A 25285-nucleotide genomic window follows, 5' to 3' on the forward strand; every position below is an offset into this window, starting at 1 on the left:
CTGTTAAATTACTGCTGCAAACTGTGCCTCCTTTGCTATTCACAAAACAAAGTAAGGAGATTCAGTATCACATGAAACATTGCTGATTTTGTGAATGTTTTAAAACTTATTCACTCATGGGGCTTGGGCATTGCTGACTGGCCAACATCTCTTGCCTGCTGCTACTTGCCCTTGAGAAAGTCGTGGTGAGCTGCCTTTCTGAACTACTGTAGTTCGTTTGATAAAGTCCAGTGAAAAGAATAATAAAATACAGCACTAACTCCTCCCAGCGTCAGGGTCTCTGGTTCAATTCCACCCTTGAGCGACTGTCTGTGTGGAGTTTGCATGTTCTCGCCACGTTAGCGTGGGTTTCCTCCAAATGCGCTCCTGTTCCCTCCCACAATCCAATGCTGTGCAGGGGTTAGGTGGAATGGCTGTGCTAAATTGCTCATAGTGTTCAGGGATATGTAGGTTAGGTGGTTTAGCCATGGGAAATGTGGGGTTAAAGGGATAGGGTAGGGAGTTGGGTCTGGATGCGATGCTGTTCAGAGGGTCAGTGTGGACTCGTTGGGCAGAATGGTCTGCTTCACACTGTAGGGATTCTATAATTCCACAAACTCAGACAGCAGCTGTGACATCAATGTTTTGCACCAATGTTCCTCAGAGAAGAATTTGACATTGAATAACTGTAGCCCGTCAAAGATTTCTCTCTTAATTTAGAAAGAAAATCTTAAATTTCCTGACTATTCCTAATTTATGGAAAGGTGAATTGATATGATGAATACAAATCAAAAATATTACAATGTAAACATGTTCTAAGACTGTAAATGTGGAGGCAATCCCCTTTATTAAAATGTTCTCCATATCAAAGCTCTCCTCATAACGAAGTTCCCAAGTGGTTGACATCTTCCTTACTAAATCTGCACATGTACAGAATTCCCCCAAGTTAAAACTCCCCCTAGGATTAAGCCTCCTCCACTGTGGAACTACCATAACTGAAACTACTCGCGCTATCCGTGGATTATTGATAAATCACGCTAATGAGATGCTGGGTCTGGAAGCTTCTAAAGAAACTAAAACAAAGGCTGCAGTCTAATGCCCCAAAATGTTGGGCAGAAACTTGTTGCAGGATCACTGGGAATGTGTCTTGTCCACCAGTTGGAGAGCTGACATAAATGATGTGTCTTTTTGGGAAGCCTCACCAAACTCGATGCCAACCAGTCAGGGGGGAGACCTCAGGAGTGTACGGCAGAAGGGGTGGTAGGGAGAGGTCCCACAAAGAGGGAGGCACAAGGCTATGACAGACCAGCAACTTAGCAGCGTAAGTGAGGCTGCTGCTGGCAACGTCCCCTTCACAGAGTCCCAGGAGCTCATTGAGCAAGTAGGGCCACAGGTACACGGTAGAAGTGATGGGGTCCCAAAATTGGGGAGTACATCAGGCCCCAGTAATTGACGGTCCATTGGACCTACTGTGGGGACAGTGAGGAGGGGCATGGGGGAAGCAGGAGCAGCATCATGGCCCATGATCATGGGAAAAGAGAGGGGCAGGCACTTTGGGAGAAAGGGCAGGGGGTTGGGCTATCCCTGGGCACCTCAATCAAGGAATGGGTTGCCTATGATTGGCAGACTCTCTTGTCCAAGCAGCCCCCACAGTTTGCTATGTTGTGTATTGTGACAGGTCCCTCCTATACTGGCAGTGGGGTGAGGTACTCAAGTGGTCACGAAAGATAGCAGGGAAAGCCTCCACAATGGGCCTTCCTACTCACTGCTTAATCCCGTCAGAGACAGGAAGGGTTTCAGGTGCACCGCCACCTATTAGTTTTAATGCCTTTTCCACTTTCAAGCTCCCCATCAGTGAAATTAGCCTGTCTACTCTATTTCTATCTCTACAGATGCTGCCAGACCTGCTGAGTATTTCCATCACCTGTTTTTATTTCAGATTTTCAGCATCTGAATATTTCATTTTTGCTTTAGGAAATTATTTCCAAACTGTAAAGTGAACAGTGTTCAATCACGGACTGCAATCTGTCGAAGCAAGATTTACCAAGCAGACTCTTCGCTTTTCCAATACTACCACAGTGACTTCACCTCCAAATTATTAATTGTCCGTAATGCATTTTGCCTCATTCTAGAGTTCTGAAAGAAGATACAGAAATGCAAATACTTTTCCTTCAGCACTTATGAAGCAGAGTTACTGACAAGTTCCTCCAGCAACTGTGTGCAGTGTTTATTCTCACATTGTGCTGACTTTTTCTCTCATTATGTACTCCTATGTCAACATTTCTGTTGGAGACTCTCACTATAAGCCTGTCACACTGGAATCACACCAGTGGTTAGCCTGTGTCCAAGAGTTACATTTGGTCCTTACTGTGGAGACTCTTCTATACTCCAACCAATGCTACTTCTGAGTTGTGAAATTTTCAGATATTTGCTTTTTAAGCAGACACACTGACTGGTGATATGGTGGGTCAGTAGTTAGCACTGCTGCCTTATAGTGCCAGGGATCTAGGTTCAATTCCAGCCTCGGGCAACTGTCTGTGGAGTTTGCACATCCTCCCCTTGTCTGTGCGGGTTTTCTCCGGGTGCTCTGGTTTCATTCCACAATCCAAAGATGTGCACTCAGGTGAATTTGCCATGCTAAAATTGACCGTGGTGTTCAGGGATGTGTAGGTTAAGGGTAAATGTAGGGGAATGGATCTGGGCTAGTTACCCTTTGTAGAGGTGAAGGGCTTGTTTCTACACTGTAGGGATTCTATTAATTTAAAGTTTTAAAATGAGGAGTGAAGCCTTCGGCCATGCTAGCACATAACTATATTGGCATTCCTTCACTGTTGCTGGGCCAAATCCAAATAACTCCCTTCCTAACAATACTTTGTGACTGTACCTACATCACACAGACTGTAACGGTTCAGGGTAATCAGTGATGGGCAATAGACAACTGGCCTAGGGATACATACATCCTGTGAAACCATAATAAAATTAAATCTCCACAGCTTGGCCTTATGTCTGATTTCTTGCTCTCTAATCCCTCGGTTCATCTAAGGAAGGGGTGAGGGCAGGCTCCAGTTTCCTGTTTTAACTAAAGCCCTAAGGCCCTTGAGGAGATGTCAAAGAGGTTCAATACAGTGCAATCAGGGAGGAGAGGTATTTGTTATGAGGAATGACTAGGCAGTTAGGAGCCTCTCTCGATCAGAGAGGGTTAAGGGGTGTTAAAAATGAAAAAAGGGTTCCAATAAGGTAAATTCAGAAACAAATATTTCCACTTATTAATGAATTAGTGACCAGAGGGCACACTATAAATACCATCACTATTTCTTTACATAGAAGGTCACTGGGTGTGGAAAAAACAGTTGTGGAAACTGTATCTTGAAGAGATTTTAAAAGGCAAATGAAACACTCAAAGTGGGTGTTTGCAAAGTAACGTAGAATGGGAATAAATGAGAAAAGACAACACAAGAGTGACTGACTGAGAGGCCAACTTCAGGACAGTTATGATTCTTCAAATGAAGCAAAATAATTCTGAACTTGCAGAAATGTCTGAGAGTTAATGACCATGTCTCCCTCAGCCTGGGAAATCGAGTGAAACATGAGCCATTCTCAGGTGAGCAGCTACAGGGAGGCTTGCACCAAATTCAGGAACAAGAAGTGAGGGGAAGCAGAAGATATTCATACAAGACTCGTATGGAATTATTGGATCTACTGTGGAAGCTGCAAAGAGTAAATCTTCCCACTGATCCAGCCACTTTTAAGAATTGCAAACGAATGTGCTTAAAGTCATGAATTTTTAGCAATCAGTACACCAGATATGATTGGATGTGAATTAAAACTGAGAATAGTCAAAAAGATGGGTATTTTTAACCATACCTAATTAAATATGCTGTGCATCATGAAACCTTACATACCTCATCAATATAGAAGAAGGGTTCATTTGTTTCTCTGTAAGTATCATATATCGACCTAGTCATCAGCTCCCGAACCTTTTTAACATCACTGGCCCATGATTCCTGTATTATGGAGAAAGCATGCATGTGAGGTTGCACTGAAAGAAAATTTCAAATGACATGATTTTCAGTAGATGAAAATATCCAGTACAGGAAGGCTGTATTATTTTCTACTAATTATTATCTTCATAAAATGTCAGCTCAGCTTCTGTAGTTTGGAAAGAAGGAAGTCCTTTACCTGCAGTAAATGTTGCCAGTCCAGACTCACAGCAGGAATTTGAAGAGTAGGAGACAACTCCCCAAATTTGCTGGCCACCAATTTTCTACTATCTATAAATTCCTTGCTGGGACACACCACCCCTCCCTCACCTATCACACATGCTGCAACATTTGCCCTGGAGCAACTATGTCAGCCTTTGCCCTCCCTTTTGGTAAAGAAGGAGTAACAATGTTGACAGGAGAAGGCAGTTGGTGGAGCCACTCAGACAGAGCTGCTCTGAACCAATTCTGGACACCAGGTTGGCCACATCCAGAACTGGGACTCCTGTCAAATTCTCTCAGCCAATGCCAGAAGGAGCACTTGTATTCCCTGTTGTGCCATAAACGTATCTTCTGAAAGAGAAAGGCGTGTCTATTCAAGGAACAGCTTGCAATGGTCAATTGAAGAACTGTTAATTAAGCCCCTCAGCATTTTACTCTTTCTTTCACCAGTAGGTTAGCATGGCAATTTACAAATTGATATAACATTGTTGCCAGTTTCAGGTAGAAGCACTGATCACCCATTTTGGGAGCCATTGCATGAGCTGCAACAAGTTTTCTTATGTGACCGCTCCCCCCAGATTTTAGTGGAACCCACCAGTGTTAGCAGTAACTCATTTCAACAGGATCTTGATCAGATGGGCCAATGGGCTGAGAAGTGGCAGATGGAATTTAATTCAGATAAATGCGAGATGCTGCATTTTGGAAAAGCTAATCTTAGCAGGATTTATACACTTAATGGCAAGGTCCTAGAGAGTGTTACTGAACAAAGAGACCTTGGAGTGCAGGTTCATAGCTCCTTGAAAGTGGAGTCGCAGGTAGATAGGATAGTGAAGGCGGCGTTTGGTATGCTTTCCTTTATTGGTCAGAGTATTGAGTTGGGAGATCATGTTCTGGTTGTACAGGACATTGGTTAGGCAATGTTGGAATATTGCATGCAATTCTGGTCTCCTTCCTATCAGAAAGATGTTGTGAAACTTGAAAAGAAAAGATTTACAAGGATGTTGCCAAGGTTGGAGGATTTGAGCTATAGGGAGTTGCTGAACAGGCTGAGGCTGTTTTCCCTGGAGCGTCGGAGGCTGAGGGGTGACCTTATAGAGGTTTATGAGGGGCATGGATAGGATAAATAGGCAAAGTCTTTTGCCTGGGGTTGGGGAGTCCAGAACTAGAGGGCATAGGTTTAGGGTGAGAGAGGAAAGATATGAAAGAGACCTACGGGGCAACGTTTTCATGCTGAGGGTGGTAAGTGTGAGAGGATGCCAGAGGATGTGGTGGAGGCTGGTACAATTGCAACATTTAAGAGGCATTTGAATGGGTATATGAATAGGAAGGGTTTGGAGGGATATGGGTCAGTTGCTGGCAGGTGGGACAAGATTGGGTTGGGATATCTGGTCGGCATGGACGGGTTGGACTGAAGGGTCTATTTCCATGCTGTATGACTCTATGACTCTATTCCAAAACATGGACAAAATTCCTTACACTACCTCTCTTCAATGGCATCAATCATTTTAGATTAAAATGTTCATCTAATTTTGAAATTCTTTCTCACCCTTAAGTGCAAATTATGTTTCAAGCACAAGTTTGTCGTATCTTGTATACCAATCTCGACATTTATCATTTTACCTTCTGTTCATGGAGTAGAAACCGTTGGAAATCATGCAGGTACAAAACTGAGGCAGTGGCCCGATCTGTTTTTCTGCAAGGAGAAAGCAAACTAAATGTTAGAGAATGAGGAGGATCTGTGATCTGATTAACGGAGCTGAGTACTACACTACCTCATCAATGGAAGCCAATACTTCTTTGTTCTAAGAATTTTGTATTCTAAGGAATGCAGTGTTTTCCTTCTGTGTTAATTGGGAGCATATCTTTGAGCAGAAAGAGACTTGAAAACGAGTCTAGGCTGTACAGTAGGTGGGTGCGCTCCATTATCAGAGGTTCTACCTATTGGATGATATGCTAAACCTCAATGGACCTTGATAGTGAGGAACTGTTCCCTACTACCCTAATTAGCATTTTGCCTTGAATCAACATCTCACACAGGGTACTTTGCCACCACCACATTGCTGTTTGTAGAACCTGAGGGGGCACAAATTGGCCAAACTGTTTCCTACCTTATAGCAATGACTATATTTCAAGCATACCTCATTGGCTGCAAAGAACTAACGTCCTGAGATTGTGAAAGGGACAATAAAAATTGCAAGGTTTTCCTTTCTGTATTGGCATTTCAAGTGAAAAATTGGTAAGATTGAAGGTTGGTTGAAGGAAACAAATCATTGAGGACTTGTCGGGGACTGATGTCAGGGCAAAACGATGTGGATTAAAATATTATGTGGAGTGTACAGGGACTGGTCTTGAGCCCTCTATTCTCCCAATCCTAAATTAGTAAGATTGATTTAGAATGCAAACAGCTCAGATTCATTGAGGAACCTGAGCTAGGTAGGGGCAGTTCAGTACAGAGAACAGTAATGGTGACCATGGGAGCTATCACTGATTGTCATTAAAAACCATTTGTTCACTAATGTCTTTTAGAAAAGGAAATCTGCCATCCTTACTCAATCTGGCCTAGATGTGACTCTAGAGCCAAAGCAACGTCACTCTTAACTGGCTTCTGAAATGACCCTAGCAAGTGCTTCAGTTGAAGGGCAATTAGAGATGGGCAACAAATTCTGAAGAATGATCACTCGACCCTGAACATTAAGTCTGATTTCTCTCCACAAATGCTGCCAGACCTGCTGAGTTTTTCCAGCAATTTCTGTTTTTGCAACAAATTCTTGTCTTTTACATCCCGTAAAAGAAAACAAAATGCAGTTAGACTAAATGTGTAAATGAGCAAATCAATGTCTGGTGAAATGACAGGGGATGGGTTGACCCCCAGCAAAAGGAGATGCAATGACTTCCAATGTTTACATCTTTACTCTGGAGGATGCAGTAGTCTCTTGCCAAGTTATGTCAGCAGTCTGAGAGAATCAATACAGAATTTCAGGGCCTGAAACAGGACTCCACGAGAGGGGACAACTGAGTGGGGTCTCTGTAAAAAATGCAAAATACTAAAGGTACAGATTCAGAAACTCTGCAATGTTATAGTAAAATGTGCCAAGACACCAGAACAAGGGCCCAGGGAAAGGGGAATTTAAGATAGGTGAGGAAGGTAATCTTGCCAAAGATTGATCAAAAATTGATAGGGATCCAGGTCACGTAGTAAAGTGGGTGAAAGTGAGGACTGCAGATGCTGGAGATTATAGTCAAGAGTGTGGTGCTGGAAAAGCACAGCAGGTCAGGCAGCATCCGAGGAGCAGGAAAAGCGACATTTTGCTCACGTAGTAAAATGATCCAATGTACAGTTAGTTGACATGATTGAGAGTCTGTATTTTTATTTTTCAAATCAGCAATGATTATTACAGATGGACTAAATGTCTCCATTATCTGTGTTAACCTTGTGATCCCTTGATACCTTGGATGAACAAAGCAAAACTCCACTTTCCCAAGATTAAAATCAAACACAAAATATCCTTACCCAAGGATGCATACAGATCCTTCGATTTTAAGGCTTTCGAGAATCTGGAAAAGAATTGCATTTGACTGATGAGTTTTAATTTTAACCATCACATTATTTTAAAAGCAAGGAAGGTAAAGTCAAAGCGCCCAACAGTAATAACAGGGTTGCAGAGGGGGATCACATTATAGAACCTTATGGGAGTGAACTTTCAATAACTTATATAATCCTGCAACATGTGGAGTCATCTTGGACGGTAATTATAATGTGACAGAAGAGGCCCTAATTTTAACTGTGGGTCACTTTTAGGTGAGGGAGCAGCAGTGTCGGTTAGAAATCCACAGGTTGCCATCCCCATTTGGTCTTAGGAAGGTGGTGGTGGGTTGCCTTCTTGAACCTATGCAGTTTGTGGGTGTCGGGAGGAAGCTCCAGGATTTTGAACAAGTGACAATGAAGGGACAGTTACACAGTCCCGAGTGAGGACGATGTATGGCTTGGACAGGAACTTGCAGGTGGAGGTGTTCCAATGCATCAGGTCCTTTTAGAGGATAAAATAGGCATGGTGGATTGTAATTCTGACTTCCTAATCATATGATGCAGGTAACAGCTCAAAATCCTGCAACCTGAACGTCAGCAGTAGCAAAGTGGCCACTGTACCATTCTGTGCATGGACCTGACAATCTGTGGAGTGGCTGGGGGATATTCAAGGCAAGGAGGTCTCAGCATTCATTGTTGGGTCCAAAGCAGCACTGCTGTTTCTGCTGGCCCAACAAGGAAAGCAATGAAAAACCTTCAAACTTACTTTTTAAGCTTCATTTAGCTCCATCCTGCTTCCTCAATAAGACAGCCTGGTGACAAACTAACTGTTACTTCCTCACTGCTCAGGCAGCACACCTTGGAGAAGTCAAAGTAAGGTCTCAGTGTTAAAAAAGACCCCAGCAACTTTGACCAAATATTTTCCCTACTGTTCAACTCAATGCTAGGAAACACAGACGGTCAAAATCTGGTCAATTTTAAATTGATTCCCACAGGATGGCAGGTGGTTAAAACATATTCTTGACTTTGTCTATCAGTTCCACTTCAGAGCATCCTGAGTTAGTTTTGACTGAGTGGTCTTATTTCTATCTTTGTCACCTGGAAGTGGTACCCATAACATCTGTGTAGATGATGACAAGTTCTTGACTGAAGAAGGCGACACAGATTAGAGGGAGAGGGATTTGGCAAGCACATTTCTTCACCATTTTAGATTTTAATGACCAAAAAGATTTTAAAAATGGTAATGTGGCTACTGTAACTCAACTTTTTATAAATATTTGGACAACTTAGGTTTAGGTAGTACCAAATGAACAGAGAAGATAATTAGTTTTGTGTAGAAATCAGACTTTAGAGCTTCCATTGATCTTTAGTCAAATGTTGTGATAAACAGCAGTGCTAAATCTGCAACATAACTGGGATTCATTGAACTGAGTTGAGAACATTGATCTTCTCATTGATTATTGTGTCCACACTCCGTGAAAAGGAGTTTCTAAGCAAAAGCATAAGAAAGGTCTGGTAACATATACACATTCTGCTACTGAAACATTGATAAGCTCGAACCTTCCAAGACAAAATAGACTTACTACTTTCTGGCTTTCAAACATTAGGTTCTTGTAGAATTGGTGAAACTGCTCAAAGCTCAAGTCATCCTTGGAGTTTCCCATGTCCTGCGTAAGGATTGACATAAGTTAGTTTACCTAGGGATACTTGGAAAAAATTCCTGACTGAAATGTCTTTCAAACAATATCCCCAGTGGGTGCAAATTGCTGACTTCAATCAAAAACATTGGGCTGCTCGAGGATGCAAATGGCCTGCCCCATTAACCTGAATCATCGCAGCACCTCTGGATGCAGAGAACATGCCACTATTTAGGAGGGACTGTCTATCAGATGAAAGGTCAATGGCCTGAAATGTTAACATTGTGTTTCTCTCTATCTTTGGATGCAGCTTGTCCTGTTGAGTACTTTTCAGTATTGTCCATTTTAAACTTCGGATTTCTAGTATTTGTAATTCCCTGCTTTTGTGTCTTTTTAAACTTTTTAGCAGCTGGAAAGTACTACTTTTTAAGTGAATATACTTTTTCCAGGCCTTTCTCTCCTTACAACAAACAAAGCTGGCAACATCTTATCAACAATGTCAATTAAAGTTGTAATGAGCATTTGGAAAATATAAAGAAACAAAAGATCATCAGGAGTTTCTTTCTTAAAAATGTGCTTCCTGTAAAAGTGAAAGTCAACAAGATCTAAATGATTCTCTTGGTTAAATTTAATATGACCAGCTATAACAACTATGGAAGTGGCAGTATAGCCACAATCATAGAATCACACAGGCTATTTGGGCCACTGAGTCCACACTGACCCTCCAAACAGCATCCCACCCAATCCCTGGGACCCTATGTTTCCCCTGGCCAATCCACCTAACCTGTATATTTTTGGACTGTGGGAGGAAACTAACACAGGTACAGGGAGAATGTGCAAATCCTGATTCGGGTTTCTGCCTGAAACGTCAATTTTCCTGCTCCTCGAATGCTGCCTGACCTGCTGTGCTTTTCCAGCACCACTCTAATCTTCAGTAGACTAGTAATCAAGCTAATTAATTCTGGGGATTCCATTATGGCAGATGGTCAAATTTGAAGTCAGTGAAAATCTGGAATAGAAAGTTGATCTAAATGGCTATTGTGTGATCCATGACAATTGCTATAAAACCCGACCTGGTTACACTGATGCATTTTAGGGAAGGAAAACTGTCATCCATACCTTGTCTGACCTATATCTGTCTTCAGATCCACAGCAATGTGGTTGACTCTTAGCTATCCTCTGGGCAATTAGGATGGGTGATAAAAGCTGTCAGAAATACCCACATCCCACAAATGAATTAAAAATAAGGAAAAAGATAATCTAAGGACTTACACTGACCCCAGCTCCCATGTATTAAAATAAATGAGTTACTTTAACCATTAAAATTGCAGACATCGGACTGAAATAAATGTACTGTGCTTTTGAATGACAACTCTGAGTGTAATTTCAGGGCCTATACTTTAAATGTATTCTTAATGGTGTGATTTGTGTACTAATGGACAGTTTAACGTTGGAGTTATCTGTTACTCTCTCAACAGCATGAAAAAAATTGCCTGGGCTTAATGCTTCTGAACAGTAATGGCGTTAATACATCATTGATATGCCATGGTGGTACTTCGATTTATGTGAAAAGCAGTTAAAGGCATTGAAACAGCTGTAGAGAGTGAATAAGGGAGGACCAATTCTGCCTGTTACACATATGAAGAAATATACTTTGCTCACTTCCTAAGGGGACATTTTACGGTTCTAGTTACACCACTTCAACAACTTCTCAGTATTTGCTTCCCATGATGAAGCACATGGACACAGAGCAGTCTGCAAAGAGGCTAGAAAGCACTTTGCAAGTGTTTGTGACACTTGCTGCAACTACTTTACTACTTGGAGATCTGTAAAGATCTGAACAAACAGATGTTGTTGGAACCTGCTATAGACAGAACAAGGTCAATAAATAGGCTATTCAGAGCACTGAAAGAGTGTCAGTTTTGATTTAACCCTAGTGGGAGACTGCTCCCCATTGTAGGCAAGCTGGCAAGAACCATGGAGCAGGAGATATGGAGGTACATTCTCACATCATGCAAAGGTTATTCTGAAACTCTAAGGGTACATTTACAATATGATCTTGGTAGATGGTTGCTTCAGATGTGTTGGGTGTCACAGTGCAGAAAGCTGTCATGGTTGTTCTTTTGTTCTTTGAAGTAAGGCATGGGGATCCCTTCCTGAATAAGGTAATGTCAATGTCTCAGACCAAAGCACTGATTGAATCACTGTCCTTCACTTTCAGGGGAGTGCCTGTAATCTTGCTATCGCTCCTGATGCTGGCATATCTTATGTTCAGGTCTACTGTGTAACTGATTTGAACAGCTCCAAATCCTGCTGATAGGTAAGAGGAAAATTAAACGTACAGAATTCTAATTCCAAGATAATATTCCATTGACATTTTTTTTTAACAATGGAGCAATTTCATTTTTGAATGCACTGATCTGCAGTTATATTTCAGGACAGGTCGTTCTGCTATAACGTCATAGTCGCGTTCCAGCAAAACCTCGCTTAATAGAAAATCACTTAATAGAAATAATGGGGCCTATGGGAAAAGTGGGGTTAGGAGCAGCACAGTAGAAAATATCACTCACAGTCACTCAAAAATCACCCAAATGTCTAATGCAGAGTATAGCTCAACCTGAACGAAGATTGAAACTGTATTTATTTATGTAACAAAAGTAAATTTAATGTAGTACACTTAAAAAATGTCAGAAAGCTGCTCTCTGTACAGTACCTCTCCCAGAAAGCTGCTCTGTCAGCAATTGACATCGCACATGTGCAGTGCAGCACGAAAAGCGGTGCTGATATTGCGTATGTGCAGAATGGCACCAACATCGGCGCACGCACAGAATGAGGAGCACAAACCGATCCCTGCTGGAATCACGCCATCGCTGACAGAGATAAGCATTCTCGAAAATACCATTCCCTAATTCTTTTTTTTAAAAAGATATTTTTATTTGAAGGAAGTTTTTTTTAATAAAATTACAAGAAATTACAACACCAACAAGCCATCCAAAAAAAAATTACTCTATGTGTATATGATAATGAAAAAAACAACACAAAAAAACACAGCTATATGCATGTGCGAAATAAGAAAATCAGTAATAATTAATAAATAAGTAAATAAATAAATAGAACAGCGCAACACAACACAACATTAGCTCCCGACCTCTGAAAGCATTGAGTGATACACACAAATTTATTTGAAATTCTTCCTCCAAGGACATCAAGTACACTAGATCAAACCGTCATGGCTACACAAAAGCCCTATTTAAGATTGCAGATGAATCTACATCCAGATAGTCCAAAGAGGGCTGCCATATCTGACAAAACGTTTCAGTTTTCTGATGTACCATATTCATAAAAAGTCCAGAGGAATATGTTCCATGATAAGTCTATGCCAACCTGATAGACCTGGCGAGTTTTCAGAAATCCAACATATTAAAATACTTTTCCTTGCACAAAAAGTGAGAATATTGAAAGATTTTGCCCATGAGCATCCAGAGAAGGTCTCTTGGGTAGGCCCAGGAGAAGAGAGATAGCATCCATCTTAAATTCGGTCCCCAAGACCCATTCTAAAACCCCTACCACAGCATTCCAGTATGGACGGAGCCTGTGGCAAGACCATAAACAAATGAGTGAGAGTGCGGATACTTACTTTACACTTAGGACATAACAAAGATACTCCCAGCTTAAATTTTGAGAGATGAAGAAATCCAAGATGGCGGAGTTCTGTTAGGATCGCGTTGTCGAGGTTATCACAACACATATCACAACACAAGATGTCCATATCACAACACTGATCCAACAGAGCCTGAACCCATCCCATTCACTTTACTAAAAACATAGTAAAGGAGCTAGAAACCCAAAACAAAAATAATGACTTACCGTTGTTCTTGCAGCTAAAGAATGCCAAAAAAAGGAGGAAGCTCACCTAGTGCTAGGGCCAGATGAAACAGCGGGCTTGCTTACTCACCAGACCTTGGTTAAGGAGCTCACCAAATCTCCCGAGATCCTGGTGAAGCAGTTCGAAGAAAAGAATCGCAGAGAAACTGGCTCCTGTATCCTCTATGCTACAAGACGTGGGAAAAAGGACCGATGAGTTTGAGCCCTGGGCTGCAGGGTACAGGCAGAGACTGACTCCTCCAAGAGCTGGATTGAAGCCCTGGAAACACAGGTCCGGGGTCTATTGGATCTGGATCTCAAAAACAGGGGCAGAAGAAAGAACCTGCACATTGTTGACATACCAGAGAGGACAGAAGGTGAGCGACCAGTGGAGTTCTTCGAGAAGTGGTTCTCAGAATTCCTTGGTTTGGAGGTTGAGAAAAGAAGAATAACAATTGAAAGAGCCCACCAGATCGCGGCACAAAAGCCAGGTGCGGATCAGCGCCCACGTCTTGTCCTGGTAAGGTTCCATCATTATAAAGACAAGCAGAGGGTCATGGAAGCCTCTAGAGCCCGAGGGAGGGATCTGAGGGCGTTGGTATATGGCAGCTCCAGGGTCATATTCTTTCAAGACTTCGTGGCTGTCGAAGTCCGGAAAAGGAAGTCCTACGATGGTGTCAAGAGGAGACTGAGAGAGCTTGGGATCCAGTATTCTTCAAGATATCGAGTGGTGCTTCGAATCAATCATAATGGATCTGTACATTTGCTTGACTCACCAGAGAAAGCAAAGAATATTGTGGACACATTGACTTAAATCGAATGGCTGAATAGGCATAGAGGAAAGAGCTGTTCGGGTTTGTTCTTCTTTAAAAAGGACTTTGTGGAGTCTCCTTACTGGTAATAAGTTGCATTAAGTGATGTCCATGATGGATAGAGTATTTATCTTTAATCTCTAAGTTATGTTAAGGGATGGGTGACATATTTATTTTTGGTTTACTTGTTTATAGTACTTACTTTGCTCTTGGTGCTTGTTTTTCTCTACCGGGTGTTCAGTGTATGTGGTGTGACCCTAGCTTTTAGGAGTTGAGAGGGCGGTTGGGATGGTTGTATCATCCACTGGGAGAGGGTCCCTCGGATGAGACTGAACGGCTCTGTAAAGTATGGGAGAGGGGCTGGATGTTGAGATTTCTTCTGAAATATGGGAGGATATCTGCAAAAATGCAAGAAGGATCTTGATTTGCAACAGGATCCATGCCAAGTGAAAATTCTCCATAGGGTCCATCTGGCCCCAGACCACCTCGCTAAATTTAAAGCGGGAGCATCTTCAATGTGTCCTGGATGTAAAGTGAGCATGGGCAGGCTGACTCATTGTCTTTGGTCCTGCTACAGACTGTGGGCAGACTGGAGTGCTGTGGTAGGTGTAATAGAGAAGGCCTTGGGGACAGAAGTGGAGATGGACCTGGCATCTCTTCTTCTTGGCCTTGTTAATTCACTTTCATTAGATGCCCATAAAAAAAGGCTTTTTGGTATCCTCACTTTTCGTGCCAGAAAGAACATTCTATGAGGGTGGATGTCGGACAATCCCCCGGGACTGGCGGGTTGGTGTAAGCTAGTCATGGAGCACATCCCCATGGACTTTCTTAAAGAGTATGGTGCACCATAAAACTGAGAATTTTTATAAGACATGGCGGCCTTTTTTGGGCTAGCTGAGTCCAGATTTGTCCACCATATGAATAAGAGCCTTTATATAGTCTTGGCCATTCTCTGTAATGAATCTGGTATCCAGAGAGGAGGAACTACAAACATATGAATATGTATAAACTTACGCGCTCAATGACCTATTGCTTTGTTTTGTTGAGCTGTGTTATTGTTATTATTATTATTATTGTTAAAATTTTGCTTTTTTAGCTCAGTTGTTAGTTACTATTTATTTACCAATGTAATTGGAGGGTTTGTTTTTTTAACATAGGTTTGAATTGTTTGACTTTGTGTCTGTCATAATATTCAAAAAAAAATTTGTTTTCCCTTTTTCCTCAATAAAAATATACTTTAAAAAATCTTTTGAGAAATGGTCTAAGGCCAAATGGATCCTGTGCAGAATTTTTAACTATATGGCATGGGTTCTATTACAGATCGAAATCTTTCTTGCATTCTTGCAAATGTTTCCATAGAGATCTCAATCCCTAACATATGGTAAAGCACACTAATAGAGAAAGTACTTTTAGCATGAAGCACCCTCTTCTCCATAATAGATCTGTAGGGGTCAGTCAATAGCATGGTCCCTTTTTGAATAAAATCCCTGAAATAAAAAAAGTGAAAAAGGAGTCTGCTAGCTAAACCATACTTATGGGTTATTTGGTCAAAGGTCATCATTATTTCACCTTCAAATAAGTCACCCAAACAGGAGACTCCCCTAGTTGCCCAGAGTTTAAATCCCACAGCTTAAGTCCATTATCCCCGGTTGAAAGCCCAGCATACCAGCTATAGGGGTAAGAAAGGATGTTTTGGATGTATTACCCTCACTCTGCTGCATTGCCCTCCATGCCTTAACAGTATTAATAATTATCAGATTACAGCAATATTCCATAACCGCCCTAATTTTATCTAAGAATAACGGCTAATGAGGGGACACTAGCCATATTGACGCTGGATCCTCACAAACCCAGTCATTAACAAAAGATAAAAAGGAACTTAATTGGTATCTTCTAATATCCAAAAGGTCCACACCCTCCAACCCATGAGGTAACTGCAATTTAGCCAGTTTGACAAGAGGTTGTCTGTGGCACCAAATAAAGGAGCTAAAGAAGCAAGTCTCTGGAATGTTTGCTGAGGAAAAATTAAGTGGAGCATTCATATAGGATAGAGCAAACGGGGGAGGACATTTATTTTGATAAGAGCTACCTGGCCTAGCCAGGATATTGGAAAGGCCTCCCATCGCTGAAGATCTTGCTTAATCCTGTCTAGCAGATGAGCAAAATTGACCTTAAACAGCTGATCAGAGACAGGAGCAACAAAGATGCCTAAACAAAGAAAACCCATTTGTGACCATTTGAAGGAGAATGATGATTCACCCTCCATATCAGATGTTCTCATAAGACTCCCCATAGGCATAGCCTCCGATTTTGAGAAATTAATCTTATAACCTGAGAAGGAGCCAAATGAATTGATACATTGTATCAAATGGGGTACCAAGACCACTGGATTCGACAAAAAAAACAAGAACATCATCCGCGTATAATGTGATCTTAGGCGATTTAGATCCTACTTCCGGGGCGGCTACACAAGGATCCCTGTGGATCACTCTGCTAGTGGCTCAATCACCAATGTAAAAAGTAATGGTGAGAGGGGACAGCCCCTATCAATATTAAAATTACTAGATCTCACACCATTAGTGAGAACCACTGCCAGAGGATCAGTATAAAGGACCCTCACCCATCTAAGAGAAACCTCCTCCAATCCAAATCGTTCAAGTGTATAGAAAGGATATGGCCACTCGACCCGATCAAATGCCTTTTCAGCATCCAAGGGAATCACTCATCCCTGAACTGACTGCTGCCGACACACTTGAATCATATTCTGTAACCTCCTGACATTATTGGAGGATCTACAGCCTTTTATTAAACCAGTCTGGTCATCCTTGACAGTGGAAGGCAGCACAGTTTCCAGTCTTAATGCAAGAACCTTAAACAAAATTTTAAAATCAGCATTTAAAAGTGAAATGGGTCTATAGGAGGTATATTCTTCTAGAGTCTTCCCTTTTTGAAGAATGAGGGAGATATTAGCCTCTCTCAGGGATGGTGGAAGGCAATTGTGGCTAGATGAGTAAATATACAAGTTTAACATTGGTCCTGACAGTATACTTACAAATTCTTTGTAAAACTAGCTAGGGAGACCATTGGGGCCAGGTCTTTCACACTCAGCATCTATTTCACAGCTTTGTGTACCTCTTGTACTGTTAAAGAGACATCAAGGAAAGACGCCTGTTCAGAGGTAACACCCCGGAAGATCCAGGTTTTTTAAAGAAAGACACCATCTTGGCCCATTCATCCTCTCAACGTTCAGACTGGTATTGTTCAAAATAAAATTTCTGAAATGCAGCACTGATCTTTTTAGAGTCACAAGTGACCATCCCAGTCCCTAATTTAGGTAATGGATTGGGGGGGGTGGGGCATTCTTTCTCCTGGCAAGATATGCCAGATGCCTGCCCGACTTGTCGCCATGCTCAAAGTCTTTGTTTCGCAAAGGAAAAGTTCCTTCCTTGCTGTTTGCATAAGAACAGAATTCAAGGTGGACTGAAGAGCTGTAACCCGCTGCAGCTTAACCACGATAGCTTATTAAAATATGCCTTATCAGCGCCTCGAGCAGGCATTGTTGCTCCCCCTTCTGTCGCTTCTGACTGGCAGAGTAAGAAATAATTGTCCCCCAGATATAAGCCTTAGCAGTCTCCCAAAGGACAGGCAGGTTACTGGCTATATCTGAATTGGTAGCTCAAAATACCTGAAACTCATTGAGGAAACATTCAACAAACTTACTGTCCTTAACAGTAAAGGGATCCATTCGCAGTGCCGAGAGCCTGCAACTATGACCTTAACCTCACTCTCTAGATGTACTGCAGCGTGATCCGAAATAGTGACATTTCCAATCATACAGGATGTTACCAAAATACAAGGATAATGCAGGGGTCAGAGAAAGGTCACTTTGAGTATGACACTTGTGCAGATTAGAAAAGATTAGAAATTGTGAGGTGGAGACGTCTCCAGACATCCACCAACCAATCCCAATTCCGCACATAAGTCCACTAGTTGATTGGATTGTAAAAAACGTGTTGAGGGGCCTTGAGGCATTCTATTCACCATGGGATCCATAAGGCAATTAAAGTCTCCCCGATAATAATCTGCCGTGGTGCAAGAGCCATCAGTTTAGAGAATGCATCTATCAAAAATGTGCTGGGGGACAATAAACATTCAAAACGCTGCGCCATAAGAATGATAAACCACCCATACTCATCTTTAATCTAACAACTTAAATGAAAGATTCTTCCCAAAGAGTATGGCCTATTCCTTACTCCTCATATTAAAGGAGGAGAAACACACCCCATCAAACCCACCCTGCTGCAAATTCAAGTATCCTTTATCATTGAGATGAGTCTCCTGCAAAAGGGTAATGTCCACTCTCTCCTTTCTTAGACTAGAAAGCACCTTTTTCCTCTTAACTGGAGAATTGCTCCTTCTAATATTCCATTTGAGGATACAATTAGTCATGCATCTGTCGAACACCATTTAAACTCCAAAAAGGAACAACTCGATTTATCAACTGCTGAACGCAAACAAAAACAACTCATGAAACCTAAAAAATACATAAGCTAAAACTACAACATCTAACATACTAGTAACTACATAAGCAAAAAGCCAAAGTCAACCAAATACAAAACACTGAATGAAGGACTCTATCCTGACTACGGAGCTCACTTACATATCCCAAAAATACCTTCATACCTCCTTCCAGCTTGAGTCGCATCCTAGACTCAGGCCCAAAAAAGGAAAAGAGAAAAAAAAACTAACAAGGAAATTAAAAGTTGACACTCTACCATTCTCAAATATACATTAACACCCATTAATATCAGAAAAGTTTCAGCTACATGTTCTTAAAGAAAAGAAGAGAGAAAAAGGAAAAAGAAACACTACTGTTCACATCCTTTAAGTTACCTGATCCATGTTGTAGTGTCTGGAAATTTCTTCACATTGGCTGAAGAGTCAAAAGAGTGCACAGACCCATCAAACATGAAGCGTAGCACCGCCGGACACCTCAGGGAACACTGGATACCAAGGTCTCTCAGTCTTCTCTTGGCTTCATCAAAGGTCTTCCTTTTACAAAGTACAGCTGCAGAAAATTCCTAAAAGAACGTTACCTTGGAACCTTCATAAGTTAAGGCCTGTGGATGTTTTCCCTTTATTCTGGAGGCCTCCATAGCTTTAGCTTTGTCCCTGTAGTTATGGAGTCACACTAGGCCTGCGCAGCACAACTCGATGGATCCTTTCAACTTTCACCCAGTCTGACATAGCCTCCAGACCAAGAAATTGCAGTAGCCAGCTTTCAAAGAAGCTCGTTGACTGGTCGCATTCTACTCCCTCCAGCAGCCCCAGAACATGAATATTCTTCCATCTACTTCTATTCTCGAGGTCGTCAACTTGCTCCTGTAAGGTAAGCACTTGCTTCTCCAGTACTCTGAGATCGGGTCCAGCCTACCGCGGAACTTCTCCTCAATCGACGACTCTATCATGTCTTGCAGTTTCACAAACTCAGTAACCAGTGCCTGGTGAGTGAGCAACTCCAACGGACTAGTGGGTTGCTGCAGCTGCAGCCAGGGAAGTGTCCGACTTCTCAGGTGAGGGCCCCATATGTTGTTGGGACTTGCTGGAACATTTACGTTTTGTCCTGTTTCTTTAGTAAAACAAACTTTATGAACAATTTGTATAAGTTCTAGAGCTCTTTAAATGTCGAATTTTCATAGAAATAACTTAAGTGAGGAGGTGAAAGTGCTACTTTGCCTGAACTGAGATAGAGAGCTCAGCAAAGCAGACCTCTCAGATCGCCACCATCTTGGATCCTCCTCCCTAATTCTTCAGTGAAGTTATAGCCAAATTGCGCTGCTGAAATGCACACCACCCCAGAACTGCCTATAACTGCTTGAGGTAGTATTTGCATTTTGTAGGATTGAGATGCTAAAAGCTGTGAGGTAATATTCCCTCTCATTGTTCTTAGTTGGGCATGGCCTGTTTGTTGAGCAGTGCAGTCCTATTAAGATATCTTAAAGAGAATCTTTGTTGCACAGCATGGTACCTTCCAGATTGCTGCATGACCACACACCCATGTGGCTATGAGAGTTATGAGACCCCTTCCAGTTCTGAGTCCTTTGAACCAATGCACTAAACACAAATAAACACCATCAGTTGTGTGACTTGACAAGCATTAACTGTAATCCTGGTGTTTTACCTCAGTTCACAGTAAAGGTGAACAATGTCTGGACTATTTATGTGCAATTCAGCTGAGTGCAGCACCAGTCAGATCAGTAATGCACCAAACAGGGCCTTCATTGCTCTTAAGCTTGTAAGATTTTACTTACTGCTAAAGATTTTATCTTTGATCTGAAGCCACTGGAAAAGAAATCAAACTTCTATCTACAACGGGAATTGTTACTCATCTTTGTATTTCTGTACAGGACTTATTGCTTTTGGAAATGAAACTCGCGGTATGTATTTTTTAAGAGAGATAGAATATATTACACTTTAATTGGGGGTAAACAGAGTATTACATTTTGAAATTACTTGTTAATCAACCTGTTTGTATGTGCTATGACACATGTACAAAGTAAGTGGGATTTGAACCCAGACCTTCTGACCCAGCATATTCTTTGAATGAAAATATTATCATGAAACACACTTAACTTCAGGCCATAACTGATCATGAAAACCTAATTGGCAATTAGCTTAAAGGATAAATACCCCCATCTTGTCCTTAAGGAACTTCACATTCGGCACTCTGCAGTTTACTTGAGGTAGCATGATCTTCAACTCCTTGAGGGAGATGCTGCAAAATAGTAAGCAATTAATTTATTCAACTGAATGTAGAACATTTACACACAGAAGTGTAAATTCCCTGACTCTGTGCTCCAAGCTGTCAGAGAGTTCAAAGAGAATATGGAACAGATAGATGTTTGCTTTGAATTCCATGCTCTATTTTACTGAATCCTCACTGAGAGCAGAGAAGCAGGGAACTTATTCCATAAAGTACAAAACTAAAACTATGAGAAAAGGCATACTGGCCTAAAACATTTTGTCATAAATTTTGTGAGCAGACTGAGTTTCTGATGAAGGGCTTTTGCCCGAAACATCGATTTTACAGCTCCTCGGATGCTGCCTGAACTGCTGTGCTCTTCCAGCACCACTAATCCAGAGTCTGGTTTCCAGCAACTGTAGTCATTGTTTTTACTTACCTGAGTTTGACCCACCATGTTCAAAAATGAGATATTGCTTTGATAGTATATTGTAGAAAAAGGTGAACAGAGAAACTCCTCAAGGATTCAGCAACAATAACCACACATTCATTTTGTATGAGACACGTTTGGAGAACCCAAAGAACAGCTTATATTTTAATATTCCTCTGTCTGCTCCTTTCTTAATGCAGGCATGAAATGCTTTCAACGTCAGGCTAAATTCTGATAGCCATTTCCTCCTCCACATCAAAAGCCTGTTGACTTTGTACACTCCAGTCCAACACCGGCACCTCCCCATCAAAATCCTGTTACAATTGTGTGAAAATACACAAACCACAAATTCACCCCAAGCTGAATGCTGATATTTCATTGCACTTTGCAAAAAATGGCACTTCATTCCATTTGAGTCTGAAATGCTCATTTCAAGAAAGTCTATATTAGCATTTAATAGGAAAATTAAGCCTATAAATTCCAGAACAGTATTCAGTTGATGATTTTTCTAGCAATCTTATTAAGATTTAACAAATTCAAACTAAAATAATGAAGTGAAGACTTGTTTCAGCTTGGGTTACTTCCCATAGCACTTTATTCACATTGCAAACATCAGCTTGCATAGGACGGTCAGCTCTCACCAATGACCGCAGCCTAAGCCTTAGACATGGCATTACCACTGGGTGGATAATGAACCTTTCTACCACTTTGAAATGCTCCATAAATAATGGCAAACTGCACCCCCCATCCCTCACCCACCTCCCATCTACCCCTAACCCTTCAGACCACACACCATCCCATCACTTCCAATACTTCCCCAAACATTCAACCAAAAAACATAATCAATAATAATAATCAAACAGATCAATACCTCAGACTAAAAGTAACTTGAATTTATTCAAACACAAATTTGGACAAAATTGAATGAGATGAAATTAACTTTCTTACCTCTTAAATTTAAACATGGACTAGAATGTGTGGCTGGGGAACTGGTGCAGGAAGCAAGGATTAAAATTCTTGGATCACTGGGGTATGTTTTGTGGTAAGCATAAATTATACAAAAGAGATGGTTTGCACCTTAATAGGTTGGGGACCAGCATTCTGGCAGGCAGGTTTGCTACTGCAACACAGCTGCGTTTAAATCAAATAGCGAGGGGAGGGGACAAACTGGAAGTTTAAGAAGGAAATTGAAGGGAAAGTTAAGAAAGACAACGGTATCAATGAAGCAGAAAACTCAAAAAGGGATCATGCCGTAAAGTTGAGTGAAATAGGGTTTGATAGGAAGGGTGAGGGCAGTAACAAATTAAAAATACTATACATGAATGCACGAAGTGTAAGAAATAAGATGAATGAGCTTGAGGCTCTTTTGGAAATTGGCAGCTACGATATTGAGGGGATAACTGAGACGTGTCTTCAAGTGGACAGGGCATGGGAAATGAATATTCAAGGCTATACTTGATATCGTAAGGACAGACTGATGGGCAGAGGGGGTGGGGTGGCCATGTTGGTAAGGGATGATATTCAATCCTTTGCGCGGGGTGGGGGGGGCCTAGAATCAGGGATGTAGAGTCAGTATGGATAGAGCTGAGAAATTCTAAGGGTAGAAAGACCCTCTTGGGAGTTATCTACAGGCCCCCAAACAGTAGTATGGATGTAGGGTGTAAGTTGAACAAGGAGCTGAAATTGGCCTGTTGCAGAGATGTTACTACAGTTGTTATGGGAGATTTCAACATGCAGGTAGACTGGGAGAATCAGGATAGTATTGGACCTCAAGAAAGAGACTTTGTGGAGTGCTTCCGAGATGGATTCTTAGAACAGCTGGCGCTGGAGCCTACCAGGGAGAAGGCAATTCTGGATCTGGTATTGTGCAACGAACCAGAATTGATCAGGGAAATCAAAGTGAAGGAGCCATTAGGAGGTAGTGACCAGAATACAATAAGCTTCAATCTGCAATTTGAAAGGGAAAGGGTACAATCGGAAGTGACAATATTTCAGTTGAATAAAGGGGACTATGGAGCTATGAGTGAGGAGCTGGCCAAAGTTCAGTGGTGCAATACCTTAGCAAGGATGACAGTGGAGGAACAATGGCAGATATTTCTGGGTATAATGCAGAAGATGCAGGATCAGTTCATTCCAAAAAGGAAGAAAATTCTATGAGGAGGCAGGGGTGGCCGTGACTGATGAGGGAAGTTAAAAAACATATAAAGTCAACAGAGAAAAAGTATAACATAGCAAAGATAAGTGGGAAAACGGAGGACTGGGAAGCTTTTAAAGAACAACAGATGACAACTAAGAAGGAAATACGCAGAGAAAAAATGAGGTACGAAGGTAAACTGGCCAAAAATATAAAGGAGGATAGTAAAAGCTTTTTGAGGTATGTGAAAGGGAAAAAAATGGTTAAGACTAAAATTGGGCCTTTGAAGACAGAAACCGGGGAATATATTACGGGGAACAAGGAAACGGCAGAAGAATTGAATTGGGACTTCAGATCTGTGTTCACTGGGGAAGTCACAAGCAATCTCCCTGAGGTAACAGTGGCTGAAGGACCTGAACTTAAGGGAATTTATATTTGCCAGGAATTGGTGTTGGAGAAACTGTTAGGTCTGAAGGCTGATAAGTCCCCGGGGCCTGGGGCCTACATCCCAGGGTCCTGAAGGAGGTAGCTCTAGAAATCGTGGATGCGTTGGTGATTTTTTTCCAGAGTTCGATTGATTCAGGATCAGTTCCTGCGGATTGGAGGGTGGCTAACGTTGTATCACTTTTTAAGAAAGGAGCGAGAGAGAAAGCAAGAAATTATAGACCAGTTAGTCTGACCTCAGTGGTGGAAAAGATGCTGGAGTCAATTATAAAGGACGAAATTACAACACATCTGGATAGCAGTAACAGGCTAGGTCAGAGTCAACATGGATTTATGAAGGGGAAATCATGCTTGACTCATCTTCTGGAATTTTTTGAGGATGTAACTCTGAAGATGGACAAGGGAGATCCAGTGGATGTAGTGTACCTGGACTTTCAGAAAGCCTTTGATAAAGTCCCACATAGGAGGTTAGTGAGCACAATTAGGGCGCATTGTATTGGGGGCAAAATACTGACTTGGATTGAAAATTGGTTGACTGACAGGAAACAAAGAGTAGTGATAAACGGCTCCCTTTCAGAATGGCAGTAGGTGACCAATGGGGTACTGCAGGGAACAGTGCTGGGACCACAGCTTTTTACAATATATAAATGATATAGTAGATGGTATTAATAGTAACATTAGCAAATTTGCTGATGATACAAAGCTGGGTGGCAGGGTGAAATGTGAGGAGGATGTTAGGAGATTACAGGGTGACCTGGACAGGTTAGGTGAGTGGGCAGATGCATGGCAGATGCAGTTTAATGTGGATAAATGTATGGTTATCCACTTTAGTGGCAAGAACAGGAAGGCAGATTACTACCTAAATGGAGTCAAGTTAGGTAAAGGGGCAGTACAGAGAGATCTGGGTATTCTTGTACACCAGTCAATGAAGGCAAGCATGCAGGTACAGCAGGTAGTGAAGAAAGCTAATAGCATGCTGGCCTTCATAACAAGAGGAATTGAGTATAGAAGCAAAGAGGTTCTTCTGCAGCTGTACAGGGCCCTGGTGAGACCACACCTGGAATATTGTTTTCAGTTCTGGTCTCCAAGTTTGAGGAAAGATATTCTGGCTATTGAGGCAGTGCAGCGTAGGTTCATGAGGTCAATTCCTGGAATGGCGGGACTACCTTACGCTGAAAGACTGGAGAGACTGGGCTTTTATACCCTTGCGTTTAGAAGACTGAGAGGGGATCTGATTGAGACGTATAAGATTATTAAAGGATTGGACATTCTGGTGGCAGGAAACATGAGGTCACAGCTTAAAAATAAGGGGTAGGCCATTTAGGACAGAGATGAGGAGAAACTTCTTCACCCAGAGATTGGTGGCTGTGTGGAATGCTTTGCCCCAGAAGGCAGTGGAGGCCCAGTCTCTGGATTCGTTTAAGAAAGAGTTGGATAGAGCTCTCAAGGATAGTGGAATCAAGGGTTATGGAGATAAGGCAGGAACAGGATACTGATTGAGGATGATCAGCCATG

General features: G+C 41.7%; 1 protein-coding gene across 2 annotated transcripts in view; it reads right to left on the reverse strand.

Moving 5' to 3' along the window:
- plcg2 (phospholipase C, gamma 2) overlaps positions 1-25285 on the reverse strand; it is a 209309-nt gene that overhangs the window by 63802 nt on the left and 120222 nt on the right. For both annotated transcript variants that reach the window (XM_072595954.1, XM_072595953.1), the window contains exons 5-9: positions 20711-20795; positions 9291-9374; positions 7693-7736; positions 5802-5874; positions 3882-3983 (exon numbers count right to left, since the gene is read on the reverse strand). In XM_072595954.1, the coding sequence (XP_072452055.1) occupies positions 3882-3983; positions 5802-5874; positions 7693-7736; positions 9291-9374; positions 20711-20795 (388 nt within the window). The remainder of the gene's footprint in view (positions 1-3881; positions 3984-5801; positions 5875-7692; positions 7737-9290; positions 9375-20710; positions 20796-25285) is intronic.

The sequence above is a fragment of the Chiloscyllium punctatum genome, chromosome 26 (assembly GCF_047496795.1).
Source record: "Chiloscyllium punctatum isolate Juve2018m chromosome 26, sChiPun1.3, whole genome shotgun sequence".
NCBI classification, from domain to species: domain Eukaryota; kingdom Metazoa; phylum Chordata; class Chondrichthyes; order Orectolobiformes; family Hemiscylliidae; genus Chiloscyllium; species Chiloscyllium punctatum.